Below are 19,325 nucleotides of genomic sequence, written 5' to 3' on the forward strand. Positions count from 1 at the left end.
TGTTGTCACAAGTGGCAGAATTTCCTTTTTCATAACTGAAATATATATATTTCATTATATATCACATCTTCTTTATCTGTTCACCCATCATGGACACCTAGTTGTCTCCGTATCTTGGCAGTTGTGAATAACGCTGCAGTAAATGTGGGAGTGCATGTATCTCTTTGATAATCCTGTTTCGTTTCCTTTGTGTACACACCGAGAAGTGGAATTCAGGATCATGTGGTAGTTCAATTTTTAATTTTTCAGGGACCTCCGTACTGTTTTCCATGGTGACTGAACCAATTTACATTCCCACCAACAGTTCACGAGGGTTCCCTTTGCTCCACATCCTCGCCAACAGCTTGTTACCTCTTCGTGATGATAACCATTCTAATAGGTGTGAAATGATAGCTCTTTGGTTTTGACTCACATTTCCCTGTTGGCTGATGATATTGAGCATCTTTTCATGTACCTGTTGGCCATTTGTATATCTTCTTTGAAAAAAAAAAAACAAACCTGTTTAATTCCTCCGTCCATTTTTTAATTGGATTGTTTGTGTTTTGTGGTGGTGGTGGTTGTTGAGTTTTAGGACTTCTTTATATCTTTCAGATATTAATTCCTTATCAAATATGTGGTTTGCATATATTTTCTCCCATTCTGGAGGTTGTCTTTCATTTTGTTGATTATTTCTTTTGCTGTGCAGAAGCTTTTTTAAAGATTTTATTAATTAGAGAAAGCAGGAGCAGGTGGGGTTGGAGAGGGGCAGAGCAAGGGAGAGAATTAGGCTCCCTGCTGAGCTAAGAGCCTGACATGGGGCTTGATCCCAGGACCCTGGGATCATGACCTGAGCCAAAGGCAGAGGCTTTAACCCACTGAGCCACCCAGCTAGCCCAGCCACCTGGAGCCCCCTGTCTTAATTCTTAAAATGATGCTGGTGGGCAGTGACTTTATTCTCTAGGCTGATGCTTAATGACTGAGCCACCTAGGTGCCCCACAAAACCATTCTCTATAGAAGTTTTCATTGGAATGAAATTTTATTCCTGTTTTTTTCTTTTCACAGCATCTCTGGAAGCTCATGGTAGAAGAGTCAGATTTACTGGGTCAGCTGAAGGTAATAGCTGTCTTTTAATTCTTTTTTTTTTTTTTAATTTATTTATTTGACAGAAATCACAAGGCAGAGAGGAAGGGAAGCAGGCTCCCTGCTGAGGAGAGAGCCTGATGTGGGGCTCCATGTAGGGCTCCATGTGGGACTCGATCCCAGGACCCTGGGATCTTGACCTGAGCCAAAGCAGGGGCTTTAACCCATTGAGCCACCCAGGCGCCCCCGTCTTTTAATTCTTAAAATGATGCTGGTGGGCAGCGACTTTATTCTATAGCCTCTCCCTAAGAGCATTGGTTGCCTGTACCCAGACTTCCAGAATGGCCTCACATGTCCTCACCCAAGAGGGCAAATTCTCCCTAGTATTACACAGATACTGTAGCACAAAGGTTTGGGTGTTTACTTTCTTCTGGCAGAACAGACTTATGTCTCCATTGAATAAATGACACTAAAGACACACCAGTTGTCCTGCCTTGACGAGTGGGAAGTGTGCCCCTGTGAAATGCCAAAAGCCCGTATCCTTTTGTAGGCTGGGCTCACAGTGATGAGATTAGCAACTTCATGTGTAATTACGACGGTGAGCAGCTCCTGCCTTTCTAGATCACTGAACTTGACAATCTAGGCAGAGAGGAAGGGAAGCAGGCTCCCTGCTGAGGAGAGAGCCTGATGTGGGGCTCCATGATGTGGGGTTCTGCCTAAATTGACATTCTTTCTGCAGATCATTAAAGACTTTTATCTTCTGGGACGTGGAGAACTGTTTCAGGCCTTCATTGACACAGCTCAACACATGTTAAAAACACCACCCACTGCAGTAACTGAACATGGTAATTGCCCTCTGCGCCTGAGAATTACAGGTTGACTGATGTTGTAGGGTGTTTCTTGACCGCTGCTGAACCGTTCATTCTGTTCCACGTTAAAAGCAACCTGGTGAGTTAGAGAGCAGGGTTTCCAAAGATGGAAGGCCCTTTGGTGGGCTGCGCACTGAAGTCGCTGGGCGTTGCCTTTTGATCCTTTCTGGAAGAGTGGGTATAAATCAGGTATTATGTTATCATAGTGTCATCCTACATCCCTACCAGACAGACATAGCACTACTTACTGCCCCTTGTTATATTCGAGTTCTTTAGGTTCCAAATGATGGAAACCTAACCTGAACCAACCTATGTAGAAAGGGGGAATTTATTTGCTATTTCATCTGTAACTCCAGTGGGATAGTATTAGCTGGGCTTCAGACAACAGAAACTAGGGAATTGAATATTGCTAGAATTTTCTTTCTTACCGTATCTTATGTGTGCCTCTTCCATGCTCTCTGATGGCTTTCCACTCCAATTTGGAAACATGGCCAGCAATAGTTTCGAGCAAGTACCTCACAGTATCTACTGGAGGAGCCAAATCCAGCATCTCTGGGAGCAAATTAAAAGATCCCAGGAAGGGGTTTTGATTAGCCCAGTCCAGATCATAAACATACCCCTGCACCAAAGATATCCGACATGAAGATACAATGAAGTGTTCACCTTTGACTAATGGGAATGACAACCATTTCCATTCAGACTATGTGAGGAGAGTTGGGAAAGGATCAGAATAAAAATAAATAAATAAATAAAAATTAAAACAAAATGCGGGGGACACCATGGTTTCCTTTTGTCTGACTCTATAAACAATAGATGGCCACTGTAGTCACCCAAGACTTTTTTCAGTGCAGATATCAGTAAACCCAATTCAAACTCATGCAAAGGGGAAGAAAAATGTATTGATTCTGATAGCTGAAAAGGCCAGAGGATGAAGGTTTTAGGCAAAGTCTGATCCGGGGGCTCACATGACGCCTTCGGGACTTGGTGCCATTCCATCTTTCACCTCTGCCTTTTTTCTCAGACAGGCCTGCTCCATATGGTAGCAAGATGGCCTCCAACCAACCTCACATCCCACTAAATCCCAGTTTATCTAAGAAAAAAACAAAACAAAACAAAAAAAACTCTACTCTGAATAGAGCCTCTGGATTGGCTTGGCTGGAGTCATGTTCATATCCCTAAACAAAATAGTGTAACAAGTTAGAGTATGACATTCCATTGAGCATGGCTGTGTCACCTGCCTACCCCTAGCATCAGGTATTGTCAACCCCACTGAACCACATGGCTAATACTGGGAGAGGTGATTCTCTAGGGAAAACTGGGTGCTATTATCAGCAAGAGAAGGGGGAATGCGTGCGAGGCCGTTAAAAGCAGCCTGTCTCCATGCGTCCCACCATTAGTGTCAGGTGGGCTAGAGAAGTGGAAAGCCAGCGGTGCCTGGGTCTGTTACATAGCCTAGCGTTCTTGTCAGCCACTGTGTTCCCCCTTGCAGATGTGAATGTGGCCTTCCAGCAGTCCGCACACAAGGTTCTCCTGGATGATGACAACCTTCTCCCTCTGTTGCACTTGACAATCGAGTATCATGGAAAGGAGCATAAAGGTTTGCCGTTCTTTCTTGTATCTTTCTGCTCCTATGGGTTCATCATCTGTTCTCCCATCCGTGCTTCCACCCACCTCCACAGAAACCATTTCATTTTGGACCTTAGAAGTCACGTTGTCTGGGGCCCTATCTTGTATGGGAGGAAAGGGAAGTCCAGAGAGGCGAGGCAGGATGCCCAGACCATGGTTTTTTTGCCCTGCTGCTGGAAAGGTCTCTGTTTATTTCCAGCAAACAGACTTTTAAGGTTGAAAAAAGAATCTGAGAGAGCTCCTAAGAGAATCTCACTTGCCTTCTAATGCAAGTCCCTTAGACTTCCCTTGCCTTCTAATGCAAGTCCCCTTTTTGTCGCCTGTATGCTTCTGACACTATAGGCTCAAGTGATGAGCACTCCCTCATGAACATGACTCACCTTGTGGAAGCCCTGGTTCTGAATGAGCAACATTGTATTTTCTTAACAGATGCTGCTCAGGCAAGAGAAGGGCCTTCTCGGGAAACATCTCCCAGGGAAGCCCCTGCATCTGGCTGGGCAGCCCTCGGTCTCTCCTACAAAGTGCAGTGGCCGCTACACATTCTCTTCACCCCTGCTGTTCTGGAAAAGTGAGTATTTCTGAATTTCTTCTGGGTCAGTCTGACCTGACTTGCAAGGGTAGAAATAAACAGGAATAGAATTGTTGGGCACAGGATAACCACGCGGCTGGTGGTCGTACAGTCTGTAAGTCAGAGGCTGCAAATGCAGTTACCTTCAGGGACTGGACAGCAAAGCTTAGCAAGTGAAGCCACGGACACGAGGCCGTGGGGGTTGCTGGGTGCTGGGATGAATGAAAGTGTCAGACCCTCAGACCACCAGTGTGGTAGTGGTGTGTGTGTTTGTTGTTAAGATTTTATGTTTTAAGCAATCTCTGTACCCAGTGTGGGGCTTGAAATTACAGTCCTGAGATCAGGAGTCGCAGGCTCCACTGACGGAGCCGGCCAGGTGCCTGTTGTCATATTTTAAGTCGCACAATCAGCAGTTTACACACTGCCTGTCTGTGGCCTCTGGAAGATGCAGTCTTGAGCACCTCATGAAGAATCTGGCCCTTGCCAATTCTATCAGACTAGCAAGTTTCCTCCCTAAAATTTGTGTAATTTTTTGTTGATCTACTTGGGAAGACTTTCCAAGCCCAGATGTTTGCTGTGGACTTGAGCCACTGCAGAGGAGCTCGCCTTCTTACCCCCAGGGAGAGGCAGTGGGGATGGCTAAGCTGGGATGGAATACGGGAGCAGGACCAGTATGGTAAGAGGCTCTGGGATCAGCTTTGTTGTTTATCCTGAGAGCCTGCCAGGTGCTGTTGCTCAGTTCCATCAGGACCTCCTGTCCCCGAGGCAGGAAACCAGAGCTCTAGGGGAAGGGAGGTGGAGAAGCAGGCTTGGCTAGTGGTCACATGTGGAATCCTTCCCCACACTTACACAAATCTCTCAAATCCTGTCCTGGCCTGGGCTGGGGCTGGAGGACAGTAGCTATTGTGCTCAGGCTAGAGGAATGGAGATAAAGGGAAATGATGAACAAAAGGGCCTCTCTTCCACCCTCTGCTCCTGTTCCCAGTCCTCTCTACCTTTCTGAGTAGAGAAGCTTAGGGTATGAGAGCCTAGGCATGATCTGGAGAAGACAAGGCTGGTCCCGGGAGTTTGGGGGGCAGGTTCAGGGCCCACAGCCCAACGAAGGAAGCTGCTCCTTGTCCTTGAGCCTTCACCGCTCCCAGTGTCCCACAGGCAAACACATACATCCTCACTTGATATGCTCTGAACGCCCTTGAAAAAAAATTAATCTCTGATGTAGTCTTAAAAACTTTTTATTATGGGAATTTCTAAATATAAACAAAAGCATGGACCATAATGGCCCCCACGTATACATGATCCAGCTGCAGCATCTGTCAGCGTCACTTGTTCATCTCTTGTTTTAGCGAGAGCCTTAGACAGCAAAGCCCAGGCATGTTGTTTCACTCCATCAATGTGATGCAGAGCCGGTGTGTTGTCAGTGTAACTACAGTGCAGTTATCACAGCCAGTAAAATTAACAATAAGTCCTTATCTGATATCTGGTACAGATTGAAACTTTCCCAGTTATCCAAAAATGTCTTGTTATGTTTCGGCTTGTTCAAATCCGAATCCAAACAAAGTGTACTATTTTTACTAGGTTGTTCCATTAGAAATAGATGATCTTAAAAACCAAATCACATTGGTTTCTGCAAGTCTGCCTACGAACAAGTAAATATATCCAGTTTCACTAGGAATCAGCTGTTCTTCCCATGTGTGTCCTCAGCGCAGGGCGCAGCATGAGGCAGCTAGGCCCTGAGCTTGCCGTGAGGCAGGAGCTAGGGAGCCCTTACTTGCATTCTCTTCTTTGGGACAGAAAATTCGATTAACTGAAATCCTTGCCTCCTAACACATTGTTATTATTGGGCCACACAAGACCCTCCTGCCTTCCTTTCACATACGCTGTAAAAGCACTTCCCAGCACGGAAACTGGAACACCAACAGTAACGGTCTTTCGTAGTCTCCCTCCCTTGGCTCCCCCAGCCCATGGTCACCCCTCTCCCACAGTCCCGTTTTCTGTCCTTTTAATATTTAGTTCTATAACATCAATATATATTCCCTCAAAGTATGTTTTTTTCCTACCCGCTTGTTTTAAGCTTTATTGAATAAAAGTATAAAAGGCTCTATGTACTCTGAGATTTACCTTTTTTATTCAGAATCCTACTGCTAGGAGTCCTTTTGGGCTGTGCAGCTGAAGCACATTCATTTTGACAGCTATGTAATATTCCACCATCGCAGTGATCCAGTCCATTCAGCCACAGCTCTAGCCACTCTCCTTGCCTCCCTGCCTCTCAGGGAACAGGTGGCAGGCCCAGAGTCCTAGGGTCTGTCATGCAGGTGAGGTGGGCAATGAAGTTTTATTCCTAAAGAGCCTGACATTTCTGTCGCAGGTACAATGTCGTCTTCAAGTACTTACTGAGCGTGCGCCGGGTGCAGGCCGAGCTGCAGCACTGCTGGGCCCTCCAGATGCAGCGCAAGCACCTCAAATCCAACCAGACAGACGCCGTCAAGTGGCGCCTGAGAAACCACATGGCCTTCTTGGTGGATAATCTTCAGTACTATCTCCAGGTCTGGGCCCAGGGCTGACTAGAGGAAGGGCGACCAAAGTCTGGGAGGTGAACGGGGTTGACTCAAGAGGTCCTTCAACCCTGCAGTGGTTGAAATGTTGGGGGTTGAGAAAAGGCACAGATTTTATCACGGGGCAGGGTTTCTTGGTGGCATTTTAGAAGAAAGTGGGAATAAAGGGAAGGAGACTGAGTCTAGGGTTCTTGTCAGCAGTGTAGCATTTAATTCTTTTTTAGTTCTTGTTGATCTGACCCTCATGTTTAGAGTTGGCTAGAACGTCAGTTGGTGGAGGGGATGTGGCATGAGGCGAGGCGATCTGCCAGAACTTTGGAGTTTCTTAGGCATTAGACAGGTAACTTTGTAGAAAGCTAAGCAACACGAGGGGGTCTTTGGTCAGCTTTAAAGTGGCTTGAATAGGAGGGAGTCTTTCTCTTTCATAGTGTCAGGCATCTTAATGTCCTCAAGTGCTTAGAATGTGCTGGGTCCCCTGCCCATCAGGTGGACGTGCTGGAGTCTCAGTTCTCACAGCTTCTGCATCAGATCAACTCCACCCGTGACTTTGAAAGCATCCGATTGGCTCATGACCACTTCCTCAGCAATCTGCTGGCTCAGTCCTTTATCTTGTTGAAACCTGTAAGTAGGCCTGTTGGTTTCCTTGGACTGCTTCTCGCCTGACTGTTCCCTTAGATCCTGAGTTGCCAGGATACGTAACTATCATTAAAACAATTGCTGAATCTCCATTTTCATACCTTTTTAACAACTTAAAGCAAAGCTAAAAGGGAATGTTAAAAGGGAACTTAAATGTTTTTGAATTTCTGAAATATCGTATCCTGGGGATGTGGTGAGCAGCTACAGAAGATAAGAGTATGTGCTGAAAGGATTTAATTTTTAAAAAACCTGACACCACAGAAAGACTAATGAAAGCACATATAGTACTTACTTTCTTAGCAGTCTTTTGGGCCAGGATGCACCAGTTCCAAGTTGTTTTCACAGCCAAGAGTAGCGTCTCCCTGCCTGTGTGTGTGTATGTCCATCTCCTTCAGGGTCATTACCCTCAACCTTGGCTACACATGGGACTCACCTGGAAGCTTTAAAAAGCTGGGACCCTGAACACTTAAATTACAATCTCTGGAGTGAAACCCAGGGCTCGGTGTGTTTTTTTTAAAAGCTCAACATGCATGCCAATTCCAGAATAGAAAGCGGGAAGGCTGAAATGACCCCTCATAGTTTCTCTGATTATATGGGTTACATAGATTACACTTCATCTCTGATGTCAGCCAGCTCTTCTCCCTCAGTTCTGCCACACCACAAACACTGCAGACTTCTCTTTTGCTCCTATTCGAAGCTTTTTTTGCTGCACTAAGGGACAGCAGGTTACATAGATGCCACTCCCAAGGGCTCTTTCTGTGAACTGACACCACCAAAAGCCACTATGACAGGCAGACTGTCCTCAAATGGCAGGAGTGCATCCTTGGGTAAAGGAGAAGATGAGAGCAGGTGGTCACCATTAAATATTTATTGAGTGCTTACTGTGTGCAAGGCACTGGGGATACAAAGAGGTATAAGTCATGGCTCTGCCCTTAAGGAGCTCACAATCTAGTTGGAGAAACAGAACATACATACATACATACATACATAGATCAGTAACAACACAGGCGGCCTGAACAGGGGCCAAGAGAACAGTATAGATAATAGAAGCAGGGGTCACTAAAGGCTACATGGGGAAAGGAGTGTTCCACTGAGAAGGCAGAACGTGAAGTGGCTTCAAGGAGAGGATCCTGGGTATAGGGACCAACAGTGAAAGCAAAGCTCAGGGCAGGAGCACACTAGCTGGGCCCAAGAAATGATGACTAGTGTGATATGACTACAGTGGAAGGTTTGTGCAGGGGTGACTAAGAGAATGACAGCATCTTTGCAGGAAGGGAAGAGTTTGGTTTCCACTTGTTGCATTTTGAGGGGCCAGCAGGACTGACACATGACATTGTCTCTCCTGAGATCAAAGAGTGGGAATAATCTTTAATATCATACAAGTATCTTCCTTCTTTTCCTCATACCAACTGTTTCCTGGGTAGGTGTTTCACTGCCTGAACGAAATCCTAGATCTCTGTCACGGCTTTTGCTCGCTGGTCAGTCAGAACTTGGGCCCGCTGGATGAACGTGGGGCTGCCCAGCTGGGCATCCTGGTGAAGGTGAGTCTGCCTGGCTGTTGGCCATATGCAGCCCTGTCCAGAGGGTGGAGGATGTTTTGCCAGTGGGGAATCTCCATCTTTTCCTCAGAGACAATAAAGCATTTCCCCCAATACATACATACACACAGAAATAACAAGATACAAAGATTAAAATGTTGGTATCAGTTCATTCTGAAGCAGCTAATTATGTGCCATCATCTCAGCGTTCAAAAATAGTTCAGTTGTGAATAGTTTCTTCAGCCCACAAACATGCACTGGCTTTGTTCTCAGATTCTCCTATCCAACCTCCTTACTTCCTTGAACGAACTCTGCTTTACTGGGATTTTAATTATCCTTAACAAAAAGCCGCCGGCTCTCCCCAGCCCCAGTATACAACAGAATATATTAATTTGAAAGCGGATGCTAACTTCCTACTGAGCATGGGAGTGTACCTTCACAGAAAGTCATGCTATCTGTGGACTCCGTCCTAAGACGACCTTTTAGGAGCTAAGAGAAGCGAGGCTGTGGGAAGGCCAGCTGGTGCTGTAGAATTTTGAGGAAGAGTTTTTCAAGAAGCTCCCCCGCTCCCCTCTCACTCCACATGGACAGTTGGTGAGTCTGAGAGGAGTGACAGCCCGGGTCCTTCTCCCTTGCAGGGTTTCAGCCGCCAGTCTTCATTGCTATTCAAGATTCTCTCCAGTGTTCGGAACCATCAGATCAACTCAGATTTGGCTCAACTACTCTTACGACTAGATTATAACAAATATTATACCCAGGCCGGTGGAACTCTGGGCAGGTACGAACAAGCCTTGGGGAAGTTTGTGGACTCTGTGTGTGTGACTTTTGAACAATTTATAATTCCAGAGCTAAGAGACGTTAGCCACCATCTCATCCAAATGGCCTCATTTTATAAACAAGGAAATAGGCTGAGATAAAGGGCTGTGTCTGATCATCTTTATTTATATTAATGAAGCTTAACTTCTAGTAAAAGCCACCATCATAGTGAAATACTAAAACTCCTGATGCTGAGATGGGTTTTTAGTCTGCTGGGCAGGAAGAACTAACTGGGAAGTGGAGTGGCTGTGGCTGGTTCCCAGTTCTGACATTAACCAGCTCTGCAGCACCGGGCACCCTGCCTCCCTGGCTTCTAGTCCCCAGCTTCCATGCATGGGAAAGGTGATTGCCCCTTCAAGTTCTTAGCTTTTTAATCCAACATTCAGTGGAACCACCACCAAGATTCACTGGTGGTTGGCTTTTCTCAGAGGTCTTTCCTGTTTTTAAAAAGCACTTTATTATTCTCCTTTTTGTCTCTCAAATGTCCTCAAGCAGATTTTTCCTAAGTGATTTTAAGCAGAAAAAGTACAAGAAACACTGTTTTAGAAGATGACATTAGGTAGATTACAGGCTGCCCTGATTACTCTTTCTTTGAAGAAAATCTTGGGAAAGCATATTTGATGAGGTTCTTTTTTTCTTTTATAGTTTCGGGATGTGAAAATAACTGGTTCACAAACCAGCAGTCTCTCACCAGCGTTCCCACATCCATGACAAAATTCAAAACATCCCACTCTCCAGCCGCTCTGCAAATGCCTGCCATCTACTGAGGGCCCTACCTTTCCTCCTAGAAGCTACTACTATTGAACATTCATGGGTACAAATCCTTCCCGTGTGGAACAGTCTACCCCATCTTAAGGGAGTTCTTAACTCACCCACCATGGAGGACATGTGGTGCCAGCTCTCCCTCTGCTGACCTTGCAAGATCCATTACATGGAGAACATCTGTCAGACACGTCCATTTGTTGAGCACCTACTATGCGCCTAGGTACTGTTCAAGCGGTGAGAGACAGCAGTAAGTAATAACTTCCAATTATTTCAGACCGGAAAAAGGGCAGTTCTAGCTATTGACAACGTGTTTAATTATTCCTATTTTAACAAGGAAAAGGAGTCCTTAAGAAAAAGCCTGAGGTCAAATCTCTAGGTTCCCAATATTGAAAACTGCAAGTCTTATTATCCCCTCTTGGAAAAACCACAAAAGTTAAGGTTCCCCTAATCTGGCCCAACCATTACTGTAATTATTAATGTTCATATTGGTGTGAACAAAAATAAACGTTTATTGAACGACTCCCTCTATAATGAGAAAGAATGCAGCATTCCAGCATCAGTCTGTAGCCAGTGATTCTGGTCCTTCTCTACCACATACTATATCCTATTTCCTATACTTGTGTGCTGAAGGTAACCCTTTCCACTTCTGTCTATGGAGAAGTTAGCAAACTCTGGCCCACCACCTGTTTTTGTAAATGAAATTTTACTGGAGCCCAGCCACACTCATTTACCTGTTGTCTGTGATTGCTTTCATGCTGTCATGGCAAAGGTTTTGTGACACGTCAAATGGCCCAGAAGGCCTAAAATATTTACTGTCAGGGAAAACTTTTTAACTCCTGCTTCAGAGAATCACAGGACATCAACAGGGATGCTGCTAGCGGTAGGGAAAGAATAGCTTCTAGGAACCATGACAGCAATAACAGTTATAAAATTGGACCTCTGGCCAGAGCTGCTAACATTTCCAAGTGTTGTCCCTGCGTTTCTCATGTTTATCCTTGCAGAAAGTCATCCCATCAGGCTTACAGTCACTGACCTTTCATAGCAATTGGTGCTTTTTCCTTTTTAGTTCTCAGAGTACAGTACCCACATCAGCTGTCAGTGAGCTCAGCTCTAAGATGATTTTTTTTAAGTAACAGGAGATGCCCAATTCTATTTAACTTTGCTCCATGTATTGATTTGGGCCTACTGTAAAATCAAGTTTTTGAAAGTCAAATATTAGCCCAGGATAACCTTTTGACAAAGATACCACAGAAAATTTTTTAAATTTCACTTATTTACCTTGGCTAGCTGTCTTCCTACTATGAACAAGCCTATTGAAAACCGCAGAAGGTACTAGGTTTGTCTTGCTTTTTGTTCTGCAATTAAGTTCAAAGAAATGGATGAAGAAATCCCAGTTACTACAACCAAAGAGATTCAACATTTATTTTATCATAAAAGTCCAGCAAATAAAACTATATACAAGATCCATGCAAAGAATCCAGTTACACACAAGACACATTTAAAACCCAGTTAAAACACAATCTCCACAACATCAGGGAATAAAATCAATGAGACGAAGTATCCTTAGTGAGAAACATAATCGTGTTTATATTTTGGATGCTGCTTGAATCCAATTCTCTCCCCAACAATGAGGCACTGGATCACCCACTCCTGCGACACCACAGGCAGCTGCAATGCTTCTGCACACTTCAGCACCGAGGCCGGGCATGAGGGATCCGTCACCACCACGTCAAATACCCCTAACGCAATATCTGCAGGAAGCAGGGGAAGGTGAGGGCAGAGAGGAGACTGGATTTAGCCTTCCATGGAAAAAGACATGCCTCCTAGCCAGTGCGTAGGACTGCGCCCAAATTCAAGCTTTTCATGTCCGTGTTACTGATCACAACCCAAAGTGAAAAGTCACCATCATTAGATGCTAACCTTATAGGCATGTTTATCAATACAGCACTGTACTACAGCAGAAGCATCAACCCAGGGCCTCACTCCTAGTGGCTCACCTCTTGAGGGTGGTACCTTTCTTCTCTCAGAAACATGGACAAGGTCAGCCAGTCAGACCACAAGTCCAAGCATCCGTGGGTCTGAGGCCCTCCTTAGAGCAGTACCACCACACACACTCTGCAGGGACCCACCTTTGTTATGGGCACTTGAATGGTGCTGCTTCACGGAGGCTGCCCCCCCAGTCATGAGGATCTCAGACCAGAGCTCCAGGAAGTTCTGCTGTTGGTCTGACACCAAGAGTACCTTCAGATTGTGGAAAGGGTTTTCACGGGGTTGCCTATGAAGGAGTCAGAGACACAGCATCTTAGAGCCCCTCTGCCAAGGGACTTGGGCCCATGTGAATGTTTCCCAAAGTCCTGCATTAGGACACCACTCCCCTTCTCTCCTGTGAATCATGTATTTTCTGGAATCCTGGCATTCTAATTCAGCCCTTCTGCTGTCCAGATCCATCCTGGGGCTGAGAATAAAATGCCTTGCTTAAAACTTAGTCCCCTAACCTTAGAGGTCAAGAATATTGAACCTACATGGATCCTCACACATTTTCAAAAGGTCCTTAACCAGGATACATCAGGAACAAAAATTAGAGGAACTGATGAAAAGAACTCACTGAAATTCTCTAATTTATCCTATGACAATTATAGTTTCTACAAATACACTCTCACCTAGATTCTCCCCCCTCCAAAAGCTTGCTGTCTTCCTGCCTACCATCCTAGATGGGCTCTCAAATACTCACCAATCCAGAATTCTTTGCTCCTCAAGGCTGTACCCAGCAGGCAGCAAATAATTACGGTAATTCTGGAGCTGGTTGGCATGGCAACTATCATGGACCCAGACATGAGACACACAAGGAATCCCACTGGCAAGGCACAGGAAATACTTCCGGGTTCGACAGTGCTGATCCGCAATTAGGAGACACTGGTAGGCTGTGTTACACTGGAAGAAAAGGAACAGAACCAATAGTTCTGGTGACTTCTACAGAAAGCCCCTGAATAGTAGTCCTGAGTTCCAGAGAACAGATCTGAACACTTCCAAATACTACCCAAAATGGGATTGAGCTTATCCTTCTGCCCAACACTTCCTTTCTCAATGAAAGGCCCAAGGCACTGCCCTAGATACTCTCCCTGCCTCACCTGCAGGTTTTTCTGGGGGCCTAAACCCTCAAGGGACAACCCAAGCCCAGGTATTCAATCTTCCAGGCTGAGAATCAGCCACACTATAATGGGGATTTCTATTAAACACAAGTTTTAATCTGCTTTTGTCCCAGAAACAGAACCACAGCCTTTAACAAATAAGGCTTCCAACTTCTCTTCCTTACATAAAAGTAAAAATTCTATTTCATGCAAAACCTTGTAGCAGTTTCCCAGTTCCTGAACTGTGGAAAGGGTTTTCATGGGGCTGCCTATGAAACCCATCCCCCCCCCCCAGGTTCTTCTCATCATTGACCCACCCGGGAAGCTACACAAAGAAACTCCTCACCTGGGCTTCATTGAAGTCTTCAAGGATATAGCCAGCTCCTGCTCGAAGCTGGGATTCTGTATACTGCTTGTTGAAAGGAGGAATTTCTAAAAATTCTATTTAAAAAAAAAAAAACAAAAACAAAAAACAACCAAGATCATAATTACTAGTCGGTTTCTTATTCGCTACTTTAAGACTGCTTCTTACTGCCTCCTTTCACACTTCCCCCACTATCTCTATAGCACTATATCCCAAAGACGGATCAAGGGCTTTCCCATGGGTCAGAAAGAGCTCTGTCATGAGGACTACAAAATGCTGCCAAAAGAAGGGACAAGAGCAGAAGGGGTAGGGAAGATGAGAAATGGGGGTAGGTCCTGGACCTTAAAAACATCAAAGGTTTGTGTACTGAGTCATGGGACTGTTAACAAGGATGGACACACAACCAGTTCCCATGGTGGGTATTCCAATATGAGTAACCCTTATCATCAAGAAGCTGTCCTTTATGCCTACCCTCAATCTCTCCTGCAAACTAAGCCCATTTCCTCTAATTCTGCTTGCTTGTGGAGATAAAGAATAGCTGATTCACACTTTTTCTAACAAAGCCTTCAAATTCCCCCTTCATCAGCAGTTTTACCCTCTATACACTAAAACTGTGATGAACCAGAAAGCTCAAAGAAAGTAGGGTTTCTAAAATGTAACTGATTAAGTGAAGGTTAGCCAGAAAAATCCTATTTCAACCTTTTTATTGAAAACTATCTACCTTTGATGATCTTGAAGTACCTCAGGACACTGAACATCAATGACTGCATTACAGTCTTGAGGGTGAAGTAGAAGTTATGAGAGATGAGGCTGAAGCTGTAATGACCCTAGGCAATTAGAAATTGCCTCTTTTGACCAAATATCTGCTCCTCTCATATATAAATAACACATTAAAAAAAGAAAAGAAAAAAGCAAGACATTAGAGATTTTAGTTAATTAAGAGTTCTGAGAAATTAAGTTCTAATGAACTTATCACAAATAAAAAACCCAACCAAATTCATTAAGAGTTCAGAGCCAGGACCACTTCCCATCCCCCTCGTGCCCAGTGGTAAACGCCGGCAGAGCAGACCCCTTGAGGCCAGCCCTGTGCTGCCCTCCCTGCCTGTTGGAGCCGCCCAGAGTGCTGGTGCCCCACAGTCAGGACTCTACACCTCCGGGAAGGTCTGACTGGCTGGCCCTTTCACCTTCATTGCTCTTTTCTTGACTAAGCAGTCTCCATGTTCCTCTTAAAATGAGAGCTCAAACTGGAAACTCTAAATGGTTGTAAACAACTCAGAATATAGCAGGACTATTTCTCAGGCTTGTCACTGCATCCTGTTGATCTATCTCAATACACCTCGTCACAATTTTTAGCACCAACACTCTACTGCCGAGTCACTGCCAAGGCCTCGCGTGATCCTTTCTTTTTCCCAAGACTTCTATGTTACGTCTGCTTAATCCAGGTCTGTTTCTAGTCCTGACCTCTTCGGTTTTAATCGCCAATTATGTTCCCTTGCATCTGTGTAATCAAACATTATCCCACCTAGGTAGCAGTAGTCTACTCCTCTACTTTTTCTCATTTTGGATTTTATTTTCTTTATTTGCGACTTATGAGTGGCCCTGCCCCACCAGAGGCTAAAATGAACAGGTTTTTAATTCCATCATCTAAAGGATGAAGGTACTAAATGAACCCAACTCTAGAGTCAAATCCTCATGGCTGATGGGTCGCTGATGGTATGCCTCCCAATAATACCAACCAAGTGCCATATACTTAATTCATGAATAAATAGGTCTCATTAAATGAATTCAAATATTTTATGAGCTCCTTATCTAAAGTAGCATCTAAGAGATTCCCATTTATCTACAAGTCATACCACATGGTTTCTTTAAAACTTAATATTCTGTTAGACTGTTTTAGTACAAATGTCTTTAGGCTTCTTGAGATTGAGGGACCTTCAACATACTGAAAGTATCAAGGACTTTGGTACTTTGGGGCAGTAATCCAACAATAAAGGAGCAACATAAAACAGATGTGTTCACTATAACCACATTTTCCACAAGAAACCTGGAAACCGGGGCATGTGGGTGGCTCAGTTAGTTAAGCGTCTGCGTTGGGCTCGGGTCATGATCCCAGGGTGCTGGGATTAAGCCCTGCATCAGGCTCCATGCTTAGCCCTGCCTCTCTCTGCCTGCTGCTCCCCCTGCTTTTGCACTCTGTCAAATAAATAAAATCTTTAAAAAAAAAAAAAAAAGAAGAAGAAGAAGATACCTGGGAATCTCTCTTAAAAAAAGTCCAATTCCCTTCTTATTTAGACAAGGCCTACCTCCCCTCACGTTTGGTTAGAAGGTTGGGATTAAAAACATTTCATGTATCAGCAATGGAGGGAATAATTCTTAGCTGAGTTTATTAATCTTACACATGGTCACAGACATTTAAGGAACTGGACAGTCTGCATCTCTTCCCAAAGCTGGCTTTGTTGACCATGCTGTACCAACCCACAAATAAAATATCTATAGAACTGCCAAGTCCTGGGTCTAGGGAACGGCTAGGAGTGTGCTGGAGAATAAGAAAGGTCCAGAGTCTAGCAATACTGCAAAAGCAAAGAAAACAAGACCACACACACTGTTTTGATCTCACAACACATCTCACACAATCCCCAAGGGACTCATTATGATCAATGTAAAACTACACTCTTGGCTAGGAAAACAGACACCTTATCTCCTTGCCTATAGATAGGACCTATACTTACCTCAATTCTGACAAAAAAGGCTGGGTGCACAACCCTGAAACCTCACACATGCCACCTGCTCCCATATGCTAGAAACACTCTGCTGATGACTCCGTTTATGCACCTTCCAAACAGCATAAACCCTAACTGCAACTCCCTGACCACCTGTAAAGATCTGCGTCCCTATAAAGATCTCCACATGGCTACGGTGGGGGAGATATAGTTTCGGTTAGTTAGCAGAGAGTCATCCATGCACCTGACGTGCCAACCATCACAGATCTGCAGTGCTGCTCTTTTACGATAACCATGTTCCCTAATGTGATCCCCTCTTGCAAGATTCAACTCTAACCTGCAGAACATCATCCCATCTGGATGCTGCTGAGTCACTTACAATGACTCATTTTTACATTTTTATCTGTCCATTTTCTCTCCTAGATCACACTTTTCAGACAGTTGAAACTATTTTTTTAACTCTCCCCACTGTAGCCTTCACTCAAACCCTATGTAACAGACAACGCAGAAATGCAATATACAGATGAGGTTTAAGGTTGAAGAGAGGTACAAGAGCTGCAAAGGCTTAGAAGCTGCTTCTCTGTAATCACCCAGGGGCTCTGGGTACCCTACATTCTTAGTCTTACATTCAGACCTCAAGAGACTGAACTTCGGCCCGCACGTGGGTCTTCTCTAGCAGTTGCCCCAGCACACAGATGGCAAAGCGGCAAGGCATTCAGAAACTTGACGGAGCCAGATGACTATAGTAGGATAAAATGAACAGGGGTTCTAGTCCCAACTCTACCATTACTGCAGACAAAAAGCAATTATTTAACCTCTCCAAGCTGGTTTCCTCATCTGTAAAGCAGACGGTAAGATCCATCTCCCATCTCGGTTGTTTTGAGGAGCCACCAAGAGGAATTCTGTGGAAACAGTCTATAAATCAAAAGGCAGGGCTCATTAACTTTTCCTGACCAAGATCTGAGATGCCACCTGGACTGCCACCTTGGTAGGCTCATAAAGTGAACAGAAAGGAAGAAAGTGCCCAAGTGTCAGAGTCCTCAGGGCTTCCTGGGACTTACCCTCCTCTTCCTCACTGCTTCCTGTAGGACCGTCTGGCAGTTTGGAGCGGCTGGCCAACTTGTCACTGGTTGTCGCCATGGTGAGAAGAAAAGCATAGCCCAAAAACAAGGTCTTGTTGAGGGGCAAGGGTCCTCTCTGCTCTTCCAGGGCAGAGGGTTCACCCATATTGTCTCCACTCTCACAGGGGCTCACAAACTCTCCTGCCCCCACCGCACCTGGAAAGGACAGAGTACAGTTACTAGAAGGCTACAGACCACTGCCTGGGCACGACAGGATGGGCTGGGAAGGTCCTGACCAACTTTTTTAAGCTATATGGTTAATAACGTAGGACCCATTTACAGTGCAGAGAAATGTGGTATATTTAAATTTTACAGTCATGATGATGTATACATTATTTTCATAGATTAAAATCAACTAGTATTGTTTTTATACAGCCAAACCAAATACTTCTGAGATCATTTGAAGAAGGTGGTGGTTCTAATACAAATGAAGCTTAGGTAGGAATGAAAAATTATTTGGAAATCTTCAGTCCACTTTCTTTGCCCAATGCTTGGAATCCCCCAAGGTAAGTGTTATTTTGAAACAGCCCTTAAAAACAGACAACAAAAAGCCCCTTTTTTATTACCAAGAAATGTCCCTGGCAGATAGACCATCCTATACCTGACCCTCACCAGAATGGTGCACAGAATACTTGGTAATAAAGTGTTCTTACACGCTGATGGAGCGCCATCAAACCAGCCTGCTTCAATTGTCCCAGTTTCCAACCCCTGGTGGTGGATAAGTGAACCAGCCAGCCCAGGACTCCCAGAACACCCATGCTAGGAGTGCCCCAATAAGTCCACAGAAAGAAAACAAATACCTGATTTGGAGAAGCAGAATCATAGCCTCATTAGGAGGCTAAGATGACAGACAGGTCATGCCTCCCTAAAACAAAACCAGCAGGAGAAGCACAGTCTGATGCAGTATGTATAAGCTTTTGACTTCAAAATCGACTGCCTGAGTGTGACTTCTGGATGACTCGGTCACCTTGGGAAAGTCAGCCCACTCTCCTGTGCCACAGATTCTTCTACTGGAACATGAATTCTAACATCTATACCTCATAGGGATTATCTGAGGTATTATGTGTAAAGTAGTTCGTTCCATGCCTCACATAACCTGAACACAACACGAGTGTGAGATATATATGGAGATGACACAACCCAAATACACAGGAAACAAAAGCAGTTCTGGTGCCAGGACAATGGACATGTAACAATCAACGAAGTCCTTAAGTTTGCTGGACTGAGAGGGCTCCCTCAGGGAAGACAGGAGGACTTTACCCCTGTGTCTCTAGAACCCCAATGGATGTGAAAGGATCATAGTAGAGACTATGAAACAAAGACAGATAAAGATAGATTAATTCCTGTTAATATGAAGCATGAGGGACTGGAAAGCAGTTGTTTGGGAACAGTATGAGGATGGGAGATGCAAAGTGAGGTACTAGCTTTCAAGAGGAAGTCTGGGAGAGCCAGAGGACCCTGGGTGCAAGGTTAGGGGGAAGCAGAGCTTCCTGAGGTAGAAGATGGTGCCAGGTAAAGAAGATATGTTAAGACCAGTTTCACCTATCTCGAATCTGCTTAAA

General features: G+C 44.7%; 2 protein-coding genes across 13 annotated transcripts in view; one reads left to right on the forward strand and one right to left on the reverse strand.

The window, feature by feature from the left end:
• Nucleotides 1-10,968, forward strand: part of TUBGCP4 (tubulin gamma complex associated protein 4) — a 39,266-nt gene extending 28,298 nt beyond the window's left edge. For 3 of the 5 annotated variants that reach the window (XM_032343520.1, XM_032343522.1, XM_032343523.1), the window contains 7 exons: nt 1,043-1,093; nt 1,800-1,905; nt 3,419-3,526; nt 3,985-4,123; nt 6,489-6,666; nt 7,162-7,296; nt 8,736-9,469. In XM_032343520.1, the coding sequence (XP_032199411.1) occupies nt 1,043-1,093; nt 1,800-1,905; nt 3,419-3,526; nt 3,985-4,123; nt 6,489-6,666; nt 7,162-7,296; nt 8,736-9,068 (1,050 nt within the window). In that variant the 3' untranslated portion in view covers nt 9,069-9,469. The other 2 variants (XM_032343521.1, XM_032343524.1) reach the window with 2 other exon arrangements.
• Nucleotides 10,969-11,824: 856 nt separating this feature from the next.
• TP53BP1 (tumor protein p53 binding protein 1) overlaps nt 11,825-19,325 on the reverse strand; it is a 76,330-nt gene continuing 68,829 nt past the window's right edge. For 6 of the 8 annotated variants that reach the window (XM_032343485.1, XM_032343486.1, XM_032343487.1 and 3 more), the window contains 5 exons: nt 17,704-17,919; nt 13,905-13,999; nt 13,162-13,361; nt 12,560-12,705; nt 11,825-12,181 (listed from right to left, as the gene is read on the reverse strand). In XM_032343485.1, the coding sequence (XP_032199376.1) occupies nt 11,994-12,181; nt 12,560-12,705; nt 13,162-13,361; nt 13,905-13,999; nt 17,704-17,919 (845 nt within the window). In that variant the 3' untranslated portion in view covers nt 11,825-11,993. Of the gene's footprint in view, nt 12,182-12,559; nt 12,706-13,161; nt 13,362-13,904; nt 14,000-14,643; nt 14,786-17,703; nt 17,920-18,563; nt 18,629-19,325 lie in introns of those variants that run through there. The other 2 variants (XR_004285796.1, XM_032343488.1) reach the window with 2 other exon arrangements.

The sequence above is a fragment of the Mustela erminea genome, chromosome 5 (assembly GCF_009829155.1).
Source record: "Mustela erminea isolate mMusErm1 chromosome 5, mMusErm1.Pri, whole genome shotgun sequence".
In the NCBI taxonomy this organism is placed as follows: domain Eukaryota; kingdom Metazoa; phylum Chordata; class Mammalia; order Carnivora; family Mustelidae; genus Mustela; species Mustela erminea.